This window comes from Pelobates fuscus, chromosome 2 (genome assembly GCF_036172605.1).
Source record: "Pelobates fuscus isolate aPelFus1 chromosome 2, aPelFus1.pri, whole genome shotgun sequence".
Taxonomy (NCBI): domain Eukaryota; kingdom Metazoa; phylum Chordata; class Amphibia; order Anura; family Pelobatidae; genus Pelobates; species Pelobates fuscus.
In genome coordinates, this window is record NC_086318.1 from 30,742,678 (window position 1) to 30,755,406 (window position 12,729).

Consider the following 12,729-nt stretch of genomic DNA (forward strand, 5'->3'; position numbering starts at 1 on the left):
TATCACTACAAGGGATTGATATGCTCTGCATATTCCCTTGGATAATCACTACTAAGCTCTTTTAAGAGCTTGTTCCTGTGTTACTCTCTTGGAGGAGGCACGAACACTTCCGAAGTGTTATTACCCACTGGAGCCTGGAGCCTTTTTGTAGGTCCAGGGTGGGTAGGAGACGGCGAGACCCCAACCAAGCTGTGGTGGTTCAGGAGGCCTGCGGGGGTTATGTTGTCTGGTGGAGTGCTTGGAGCCCTCGGGAAGCACTAAGAGCATCCATCAACGAAGGTACCCAGTCGGGGTGCCAGGCGATCTGTTACACCAACCAACAACCTTAACTGCCCTGATGCCTCCCGTATGCTCTTTGTAACCTCCTCCTGCGGCCTCACACAGTAGTCTACTTTGCAACTCATACAGCAGGAAACACTCTTGACCTCATCTTCACCAATTTCTGTACTACCTCTAATCTCTCCAATGTTTCATTTCCTCTATCTGACCACCATTTGCTGACCTTTGACATCGCCATTCCCCGTACCCAAATTTTACCACTCACAACTCTCCAATCTAGCAGAAAACTCCACTGCATTGATCTCCAGCATTTCTCCACTAAACTCCAAACTCTCCTTTTACCCATCTCAAATCTCACCTGCCCTAACTCTGCAACCTCATTCTACAAATCCACTCTCTCCTCTAAACTAGACATCATGGCACCTCCTACATTTAAACGCAGCAAGCGCTCCCAATTACAACCCTGGCACACCAAGTTGACCCGATATCTCAAAATGTTCTAGAACTGCTAATCGCTGTTGGAGAAAGTCTCACTCTGCACCTGGCTTCCTCCACTAAAACTTTATGCTGCGCTCCCACACTCTGACTCTTTCCTCTTCCAAATTAAATTGCTTCAACACCCTCATAAGCACACTGTCCCGCCAACCCAAATGCCTATTTCACACTTTTAATGCTTTCCTTTGCCCTGTTGCTTCCCCTCCTCCTACCACCCTGTCCACCTCAAACTTTGCAACTCACTTTACTGAGAAGATTTAGACAATTAGGGAAGATCTCTAACCTTACTCCATCTCCTTCCAATACATCTTCCAATACATCACCCAACCCCACTCATTCCACTGTTCTATGCTCATTCGCACCTACTACAACGGAAGAGGTTTCTGCTTTGCTCCCGTCCTCTTGCCCCACCACCTGTTGCCTTGATCCTATTCCCTCATATCTCATCCGCACCCTGTCTCACTCTCTTTCAATCTTTTCCTTTCCTCCGGCACATTACCTTCACTGCTCAAGCATGCAAGCATAACACCAATTCTGAAAAAGCCCAACCTTGACCTCAACTACCCATCCAACTACCGCCCATATATCGCTACTGCTGTTTGCCTCCAAGATACTTGAGAGAGTTGTGTATGCGAGATTGACAGACTTCCTTGAATCCAACTCTCTGCATGACTCGCTTAAGTCTGGATTCTGTGCTCTTCACTCTGCTGAAACAGCTGTGACCAAAGTATCCAACGATTTAGTTGCTGCTAAATCTCGAGGCCATTACTCTATCCTAATTCTCCTTGATCTTTCTGCAGCCTTTCTTATTCTTTGTCATCTGGGTCTACGGGATACTGCTCTTTCCTGGTGCTCCCCTCTGCAGATGACACACAAATCAACCTGTCCTCTCCTGATCTCTCTCCGCCCATCTTGACTCATGTCTCTGACTGCCTCTCCGCGATTTCCAACTGGATGGCTGCTCACTTTCTTAAACTCAACCTGTCCAAAACAGAACTTCTGGTCTTTCCTCTCTCAAATGTTGCTACTCCTGTGTCTGTCTTCCTCCAAGTCAACAGCACCACTATCACCTCTACCTTGCAGGCTCGCTGCCTCTGTGATCTCTTTGACTCTGACCTCTCCTCTACCCCTCATGTCCAGTCGATCACCAAATCCTGCTGCTTCCATTTTAAAAACATAGCTCGCACTGCCCCTATTTAACACCAGACATGACTAAGGTGCTGGTCCATGCCGTTGTTCTTTCTAGCCTTGACTACTGCAATCCCCTTCTCAGTGGTCTTATGTGTTCCCAGATTGCACCACTGCAATCTATAATGAATGCGGCGGTGAGGCTTATTTTTCTGTCCGCCTGCACCTCCCATGCCTCCTCCCTCTGTCAGTCCCTACATTGACTTCCAGTTAAATATAGGGCTCAATTTAAGATTCTGGTGCTTGCTTACAAGTCCCTACATAATACTGCTCCAACCTACCTATCCTCCCTAATGGTATGTCCCATTGAGGCCCCTGAGCTCTGCCGAAGACCTACGTCTATCCTGTGTCCGTACTCCCACATCTGATGCTCTCCCTTCAAGACTTTTCCAGGGCTGCACCTTTGTGTGGAACTCCCTTCCCTTCCCTTTATGTATTATTAATATGTAAAAAATAGAAAAGCAAACAATGAAAAAGAGAATCAAGAGTTGATAATAACCCCACTGAAAACAACCTTACATTATAGAGCAGTGTTCAAAATTTGAAATTTTCTGCTGCTAGCCGGACCTAAAAAAGGAAAGGTGAGTAGTATCACATGGAGAAAGGCAGGTCTATGTTAGCTTTACGAATAATTAAGATTAAAAACATTTTACTTGTTCACATAAATACACAATTGTTTTTTCTTTTTTCTAGAACGGTCAATAATGTAGAGAGATGATTTTAATAAATAATTAAATTGCACAGAGCATGTTTTAAAGACACAACACATTTTGTTTCTGTCAGCTTGATGTGTTTTAATTATATTATTGCTAATACTTTTTGTTTTTGTTTTGAAGGTCACGGCACCAAAGGAGTCTTTGAACTTCTTTCAGGATGGCGCAGAACCAGAGAAAGTTTGCCTTTCAAGGACAGAGTGGCCGACGCATACTCAGATGTTATGGTGTCATATACCATGACAAGCTCTCTTTACATCATCACATTTGGAATGGGAGCCAGCCCTTTCACAAACATTGAAGCTGTCAGGATATTCTGTCAAAACATGTGCATCACTATTGTCCTAAACTATTTCTATGTGTTCTCTTTCTACGGCTCATGTCTAGTGTTTGCTGGCCAACTGGAACAAAACCGTTATCATAGTATATTCTGTTGTAAAATTCCTTCTGAGGAATATTTGGACAGACAGCCTTATTGGTTTCAGACCATAATGAGTGATGGACATCCACATTCTTCTCACCATGAACCAGATCCATATGAAAATCACTTCATTCAACATTTTATGAAGGAACACTACAATGACTGGATCACTAATACATATGTGAAGCCTTTTGTGGTCATATTATATCTAATTTACGCATCATTTTCATTTATGGGCTGCCTTCAAATTAGTGGAGGGTCAAATATTATTAATCTTCTGCCTACTTACTCCCCCAGTGTTTCTTATGCAATTATTCAACAAAAATATTTCAGCAATTATAGTCCTGTTATAGGGTTCTACATCTACGAACCTCTTGAATATTGGAACTCAACTGTGCAAGAAGACTTAAAGACTATAAGCTTTGGCTTCAACACGGAGTCTTGGATTGAACAGTATTATCAATATTTAAAGACTGGTAACATATCCGCCTCTAATAAGACTGATTTTATCAATGTCCTTCAAAATGTTTTTCTGAAGAGGTCGGAATTCCAACACTTCAAGAATGACATAATTATATCCAGGTCAAGCGAAGAGATGAACATTATTGCTTCTAGGATGTATCTGGTGGCCAAGACAAGTGAAAACACACAACGGGAAGTTGTTGAGCTCCTTGAGAAGTTGAGGCCTCTTTCTCTAATACAAAGCATTAAGTTTATAGTGTTTAATCCAACATTTGTGTTTATGGATCACTACGGATTGGCAGTCACTATGCCAGTACTGATCTCGGGCTTCAGTGTCTTGTTAGTATTAATTTTGACTTTTTTCTTGGTCATTCAGCCACTGGGGAATTTCTGGTTGATTATTACTGTAACTTCTATTGAATTGGGTGTGTTGGGATTAATGACGTTATGGAATGTTGATATGGATTGTGTTTCAATTATGTGCCTTACATACGCATTGAATTTTGCCATAGATCACTGTTCTCCTCTGCTTTATACATTTGTATTGGCAACCGAGCACACAAGAACTCTATGCATACAAGAGTCACTCAAGGAGCATGGCACAGCAATTATCCAGAATGTTGTATCATTTCTTGTTGGGCTGGTACCCCTTCTTTTCGTGCCTTCAAACTTGACCTCCACACTGTTCAAATGCTTGCTGCTAACTGGTAGTTGCACGTTACTGCACTGTTTTGTCATTTTGCCTGTTTTTCTAACTTTTTTCCCACCTTCTAAAAAGCGACACAAGAAAAAAAGAAGAGCAAAGAGAAAGGAAAGAGAAGAGATTGAATGCATTGAAATTCAGGAAAATGCAGATCACGTGACTGCAGTTTGAGAGACTGAAATATTTCTTCTAAGTCGCAAATGTGCAGGGAAAGTAGGCTACTCAACAGCTTGTGCTGGCCAAATTTGTGAGTAATGGGGTATTTTTTGAAAACATCAAGGTGCAAGTTTTTTCTACCTTTTTATAGCAAAGGAAAAAAAAAGTATTCGATCCAGTTTTTTAATGACCTAATTTTCATATTAACTCCGTTTGGATGAAATGGTGGATTGAGCCAGTAATTTCCCTTATGCAGAATTTCATATCTGGCTTTAAACACTCACAGCAGACAAATGTGTATGGTCCATTAAACTGCAATAAGGGCTACATAAAATGTCTCTAAGAGTGGTTAGTATGGGTTCTAGGTGCACTCTATGCTAATGATATTCTTGGTCATAAAATTGAGAACCAACCCAATGCAAAACAACCCAATTTAAATATACTGAGATTACATGGAATAATATAATATTTAATTAATGTATATGTCTACACCCTTAATAACTGCAAAACAGAATGCCATCTATTATGGAATACAGTTTCAATATTCTGTGTCTAGTTTGGGCAGAAAGTAGAGTCATCCTGATGAACCCTTTTACGAAAACAACTGCCTTACATCACAGGTTGTGCTTCCCCCAAAAAACTAACAATGGGCACATTTAAGTTGTCCCCTTTAAGCTCACTTATGGGCCTGGTAACTAAACCAATTAGTTGAGTTGAGCTGAGAAACTGATATTAAAGTCAAAATAGTGCAGTTGGAAATCAAAAGTCCCAATAGTTACATCCTCCTATTTTATCTATTTTGTCTGTACATTTTGTATGTTGGTTGTCAACTAGGGGTGCGTTTCAATTCTTGTCGCGATCATCTTGCAACAATTCGATAACCACTAAAACTGTCAACACTATCATTACTAATTACCAGTTCTTGCCATGCAACAAACATTTTACTGTTTGGCAATTAGAGGCTGATGAGGGTTTTAGCATCTCCCTTAGAGCTTAATAAGAGACACTAAATGATATGTAACACAGAATTCTATGTTAGCTAGTAAAACTCACCACCTGTCCCTATCTGACTAAAAATGGCACCGGCCTCATACGTGTAAAGAGGAAAGTTGTTTCAAACTCTTACTAAACCCAATATGAAAAATACATACATTCATGGAAAATCTAAATATTCTATATTTTAGTACATTAAAGTACTAAAGACTATCTACAAACATGGTGTCTCCACTGTTCACTAAATACCTGTTAAATGTGGCATGTTAGATGTATGGAAACAGATGTCTTGAGGTGTAAATGCACTGATCACAAAGAGTAGGTCAATATTTTTAATGACCCGGGATAGTGGCTATTGTTAGTAATTGAAAACTGCACTTTTTATTGCCGTAAGTCCAATTTTCAAAACAGTAAATGCTAAATGGTGGTCAGTATGGCAAACATGAGAAGCATGAAGATTAAACACAGATGTTGACGATGGTTGCAGGAGTCGAGATAGATCAGGGGTTCCTAACCCAGTCCTCAAGTACCCCTTACCAATCCAGGATTTAGGGATTACCCTGTTGTCTCTAAAGTGTTTTGTTTTTTTCTTTCTTAAAACACCCTAAACACAACTGGGTAACCCCTAAATCCTGCACTGTTAGGGGGTACTTGAGGACTGAGTTGGGAACCACTGAGGTTGATTATTAATTGTGGAAAAAAAAATAGGACTTTCTTCAAATAGTCTCAAATAGTTTTATTTAAAAAAAAACATGAAAGTAGAAACTACCATAGTCTTGCTGCTTGTGAATAACGTGAGTTTGGCTTTGGTTTATGACCTGTGCAGTATGACGAGTGTATATTTACAACCTGAAAATGTCTGCTTATACACTAGTAGATTCAACAGTTGTGGTTTTTAACTGATCATGTGAACAATTCCCTTTAAACTAAACCTTGCTAAGACATACTTTACATCATGCTTACATTAGTTTTCAGAAAATATTATCAGTAAATATTTTTTAATATTTTTTGTGGATATCTGTACATGGCGTGGCAATTTTATTGTTCATAAGATTTCCATGTAAATGCTGTTTGTTGAATAATTCCCCGGGATATAAAGGTGCAAAAATATTGGCATACATCTTCTAGGTAACATCACACCTAGTTCCAAAGAATCTTAAAGTCTAAATTGACATGAATTGTTGTATTGCAATTCACCCACCCATTATGAAAGTACAAATTCTAGCAAATGAACAAACTTTACATATATCTAAATAAAATAAAATCCATACCATCACCTATCAATCCATTCTCAACATACAGTAGATTCATAGAACTGAGTGACAGATGAGAATTTATAGAAATCTATTATAAGTGGTTCTTCTGCTCTCCTTCAAAGTAGCTACAGCGCCTATATATTTCAAAGATTCTTTCTGGTATTGCAAGGAAGTGGGGGCTATTTTTCAGTGACTGCAGATAGTTTGAGGTGGATAGATGAGATTACCTTAAAAAAAAAAATTGAATCTTGGATTTTTTTGCACCAGTCTGTCCTCTAAAGAGGTCATGGCATTGTTAGTGTAGTTTGTATGATTGAGTCCACATGAGGATAATGACAGAATTGCCTCCATTTATTGCTAGATTGATTGATCTATGACAAAATGAATTTGCTCCCCATTAGAGTCACTCTGGTGCAGCCTTAAGTCTTTTTAATTGCATCTTAGAATGCTCTGGACATATTTTTCCCCCGGTAGAACCGAGGAATGACATGGTAATCTCGCCAAGGACAGCACTGACAATATTGTTCTGTGTTTGGTGCTTAAGGCACTGTGAGTACAGGTAAATAAAAATATAGAAGCTACCACACAAGTGTAATTTTCTTTCAATCATTACACAATTACAAAATAAACTAGAAGTATAAACTAAGTGATACTAAATCACCACTTTTAATAGTGGAGCGTTTATAAAATGAACATTTACCCCTTAAGGGGTTTAAAAGGCTCATACAATTTGGTGAAGGAAAGAAGATCAAGTCTAAATTAGAGAGACTCACGTGGAAAAGAGCCAAATTTGGAACTTCCATCTGCTTGTGTGTACTTTGGTGCACCCACCAATCGGCCGATTGAGGAAGTTATCTGGATACATTGAAACGCCTTTTGGACCAAGAAGACCACCAGGACTTTTTTTGTACATGTTTATTTAATTTGTATAATCTGATTTTAAAAATATTTTCACTAAATTTATTTGCCATGTACTAGTTATCCAGTGGATTCTCTTCTGCTGTTGCTGTTTTATGAAGGGTGGTAATCCCATGAAGGTACATCTGCTATTGCAACTAGAGCCAGGCTTAGGCTCTTATCAAGATGAAAAGCCGTTGGCACATTGCTTTCATAATCTTACATTTTTTTTTTTATTTATTGTACGAGAACCTTTCTTTCTTCTATCTCATTTACCTCATTTTCTACCTGTATGAGTGTACCTGAGTTAAAGAAAGGAAGAGGGACTGTGTCACCTCTGTACACACAAGCGGATGGGATTTGAGCCTAGCTGACTCTCTTCCGTGTGAGTGCATCTAATTTAGATTTAATCTTTCTTCCTTCAACCAATTGTATTACACTTTATGAATTTCATTTTTTGTTTAAAGCTCGCCAAAGGGGTAAGTGTTCATTTTATAACCGCTGCACTACTTAAACTAGTGGTGATTTATCACTTAGTTTATACTTCTATCTTATCTCTATCCCTGCCATTTTAACACTACACATTTAACACTACCAGTGTCCAACATCACCTTCAGCCATTTTTGGAACACTTTCTATAATGTCTCTCTATGGATTCCTGTTGTGTGCTTCTTATGTTACAGCTGCAGTCCTAATGACAATTATTAATTAACAGGGATGAAATAGATCAGAACTTCACGGTGTTAATTTCCCTTTGAATGCCCTCACGGGGCAGAGTAGTTTTTTTTTCTGCTAAAGGCAAGAAGTGTCAGGGAACAGTGAACATAAAATAACACGCCCAGAGAAAAATAGGTTTGAAGCCATATTAAACTCCTTAAAGCACCTTTGAACACGTTCACACACCCTGGTATTAATTATAGACATTGCAGTTATGTATTGACATTTCCAGAGATGGCCTTAAACCCATCAATCAAAATGTCTGTTAAGAGCCCAATGAACCTGATAATTTTAAGAGGATTAATAAAGAGCCTGTTACATTTTATAAAGAGATGTTAGTGAGAAGTAGAGCATGCTGACTTTTTATTTATTTAAATTAGCCAGTGATAAAACAATTAACTGGGGCCAGATGGTAAAATAATTATTCTACCCATCATACCCAATTACCCATTAGCCACTTAGCCTGTGTCCTGCTCGTTTTTATACATTCTCAACTCCCTATGGGGAGCATTTTAAATAAAAAGGGGGCTACATTTTGGCTTTCGATGATCTCCCCATAATGTTCATATTGTTATCCCGCAGTTTACAAGTGAATCCTAAAACTGAGCCACAGAGCTTTCAGTCATAAAGCATTTGAAAGGAAAAAATGTAGTACAATGGGATAGGCATGTCCAATGTTTTACACATTTAGGCCATATTTTCATTCTGTAAACATAGAAATATACATAATAGTCACTTATAGCCGATTCTAAATGACTTTGCTGAAGGGTTCCCTTAGATATAATAAGGTGAGATAATTGGACATCTCACACACTAACATGGAAAACTGAGGCAAAAATAATCAAGTAGTGACTATGACTGAGTTGGAGAATTTGGACAGATCAGCTATTTTTACCTCTGTTTAGTGAATAACCTTTTTTTTAACTTATAGAGAGCTAGTTGAAGCATACTGCATACTGGACCAGGCAATATGGTGGGGCACCGTCATTGTCAATGAAAGAAAAATCATGCATGCTTACTCACTAGTACTTACTCAGTACTGATACTTACTCATACTCACAGAATAGAAACTCTAACACACCCTTAAGAAACCATATCCATAAAAGGACTTGGCACTCAACGACTACAGCTTGAATTATTTTATATTTTTTTGTAAATGAATTCTTATTTACTGGTACAATAAATGATTAGAAGTGATGGCCATGGAGTGCCCATGACAGTTGGATATTGCCAAATTAATTTTTTATCTGGCTCTCATAGGAGGCTTTGCATGAAATAGACAATGACTTGAGTGATACTTTGTTCAGTTGGTATCTCTGGTTAGAGGAGAGGTCTGATCTCTTTATAATAGCATGTTCATTCACATAGCACAACTGTGATTGTCCAACTTTAAGCCTAACCAGATATGTTTAGTTTGTACAGACCTTTCCACTAAGCTCTTCAGACAGTTGGTCCAATGGACGAAGAATGCATAGTGTCTCCGTGACTATGTTGGGAAAAGAAAACGTTTGCTGACAGTAGAATAATTGAAGATTAAAATGTACAATGACATTGTACATTTTATGTTAGTCAGACCTTATGTTAGTCAATAGAACCTGAGAGAGACGTTGTCATACACTTGAATCACATAGTACTAGTTCCTTCCAGTGGAGTGAAAGGTTTACACAGTAAAGGAGTTTAAGCATGCGTGGGATTGGCATAAGGCTATCCTAACTATAAGATAAGGCCAGGGACTAATGAAAGTATTTAGAAAATTGGGCAGACTAGATGGGCCGAATGGTTCTTATCTGCCGTCACATTCTATGTTTCTATGTTTAAGTGTCACATAGAAAAATGTGTTTTCCCCTTTTGTGTGGTTTCACAGCTTTTTTATATTATTTTTGAGCAATGATGGACCACAACTTGTTGATGAAGGGTAAACACACATCATGTATGTACAGCTGGAGATGTGATGATATATGCAGATTTTGTTTGATACATATGATAAAAGATTAGCAGGGGAATTTCACAGGAAAAAAAACATCATCCTTGAATTTGAAGAGTCACTTCACTTGCCATCTGCACTTAAGATCAATGGAACACAATACAAAACTACTACATAGTTACATAGTTAGATAGCTGAAAAGAGACTTGCGTCCATCAAGTTCAGCCTTCCTCACACCTGTTTTTTGCTGTTGATCCAAAAGAGAAGAAAAAAAAAACAAACAAAAAAAAAAAAACCCCAGTTTGAAGCACAATTTTGCAACAAGCTAGGACAAAAAATTCCTTATTGACCCCAGAATGGCAGTCAGATTTATCCTTGAATCAAGCAGTTATTACCCTACATTGAAAGATTATATCCTTGAATATTCTGTCTTTGCAAGTATGCATCTAGTAGCTGTTTGAACATCTGTATGGACTCTGATAAAACCACTTCTTCAGGCAGAGAATTCCACATCCTGATTGTTCTTACAGTAAAAAAACCTTTCCTTTGCCTTAGACGAGCCTAGCCAGAGTTAAACTGTTCACTGGAGAGTTTAATGTGTGTGTTATTAAAATTGTCAGGTTTCCAAGAGCTTGTTTTTTTGGTACAAAATAATCCATAGAATGGTGAAAAACTGTCAGGGTTATGGTTTAAGTGTGATTTTAGGGGCAATATCCTTAAAGGTGAGCAGTCAGTAGAAACATTTAATCAATTACCAAGTCGATCTACTTGTTGGAGTTTTCCCCACAGTAGCCCTTTTGTACATAACCTTGTATTTACCACGTGCATTGCAGCAATACCTCTTATGTCTATTGAGCTAGCATTTATTTTACTGACTAAAAATAATTGAAACTTCTCGTGCAAGACTGGCAACCGAAAGATTGTCAACTGCTTGGTGGGCTTGGTTTATGCAACATTTAAACCAAGGTTGTCAAATTTAATTCATTGTGGTTCATAGATAAGTTTTCACAACAATACTTGGCAGATTGCTTGGTCGTTCACAATAATTGTGTTATTTTATTTGAATTTTATCAATCTTAACATGTCAGAAGTAGTGATATTTTAAGTTATGAGTTTGGCTCTACTGATTTAGCAAACATTGCAGTTTTCCAATCCCAAGCCCACCGGTAACACACACACGCAAGTTTGAATTTTTATTGGATTTTTAAACAATATATGATTTTAGAGCTCCACTAATTTCACTGGTGTTGTCTCTGTTTTGCCACTCAGTTGCTTGGTCTTCTTTTGCATGATAGTTTGTATAGTTGTGGAGAAATGTACACAAGCATGGTAGCAGCTTTATGACATATTTTTGTTTATAAGCGCCTAATTGTCATCGATCCTTTTTTTTTAATCACAAATAGTCTTTATTCTTTCACATAACTGCATCAGTCTACTTTGTGTAGACAGTTTTAAATCCAGTCTGCAATAGAGAGTCCGACCTCTTGATCAATAGAGACTAGTTGTGTCAGTAAATTTTTGGAAAACGTCACGCATGAAACACTGTCCACTTCTGGAACAGTTGATAATTCTTATGGCTGTTTACGCTAATATTGTCTGGCTTTATGTTCGCCAGCCTCTGAAATCTGCTTCAAGTGTTCGAAAACAAAAAGGCGCAAACTTTCTAAGTCAAAGCTAAACAACCACAACCACAACAATCCTGTGTGACAGATGACACCCCTTGTTTCTCACGCCACCCTGCGCCCTTCCACTAACGAACGCGTACTTACAAAGCTTTGAACTTTGTTACATGAGACACTATGTATCTTGCAGTTGTTTGTTTTTGAGATCTGCTTAAAGGCATTTCTGGTTTGGAATGGAATAAGAAAGATTTGTTAACCTGTGATGATCAGTAAGGCTTATTAACATTTTATATTTTTTGATACAATGATAACCCCTCAAAGTAATTATGCATGTATCCCATAATGCACTCTCAGATACGGTAGTGCTCTCAGGGGGTTAAATGGCAGGAGATTTCTTATTTGTATTATTATTTTTTGTACTTAACAAACTTTGAAAAAGCATGATAATCTCATTGGAGACAACAGATGTATGTATTTATGCAAAAAAAAAATTATAATATAATATTTTCTCTGATTCTAATGCGCTGTATAAAATATACAGTAAAAATGTTAATATACAAAATAAATGTGTAGCGAGTACGTCATCAGGCCTCAGCTGCTATAATGAATTCCTATTTAAAAGGATATAGTTAATTAGAAATATATGGGCACTTATAAAAACGTTTGAGAGATAAACCTGTGGGTACAAAAATGCCAGAAATAAACCAAAGAAAATACTTTTTGTAAAGAAAAAGGTTGAATGGTAAGTCATAGAATACAACATATCTGGCTGTCAATTGTGAGTTCTTGGATTCATGCATATTGTTGCTTGATTTATGCAGTTCTAACAAAGTTCTGTCCAGTATGTTCAAACCGTGACCACATCTAAGATCGAGTCCTTAAGATTCTGGGTCTGGCACCCCT

General features: G+C 38.1%; 1 protein-coding gene across 2 annotated transcripts in view; it reads left to right on the forward strand.

The window, feature by feature from the left end:
* PTCHD4 (patched domain containing 4) overlaps nt 1–4,868 on the forward strand; it is a 99,922-nt gene extending 95,054 nt beyond the window's left edge. For both annotated transcript variants that reach the window (XM_063440831.1, XM_063440832.1), the window contains exon 3: nt 2,799–4,868. In XM_063440831.1, coding sequence (XP_063296901.1) covers nt 2,799–4,432 — 1,634 coding nt within the window. In that variant the 3' untranslated portion in view covers nt 4,433–4,868. The remainder of the gene's footprint in view (nt 1–2,798) is intronic.
* The last annotated feature ends 7,861 nt before the right edge of the window (nt 4,869–12,729 follow it).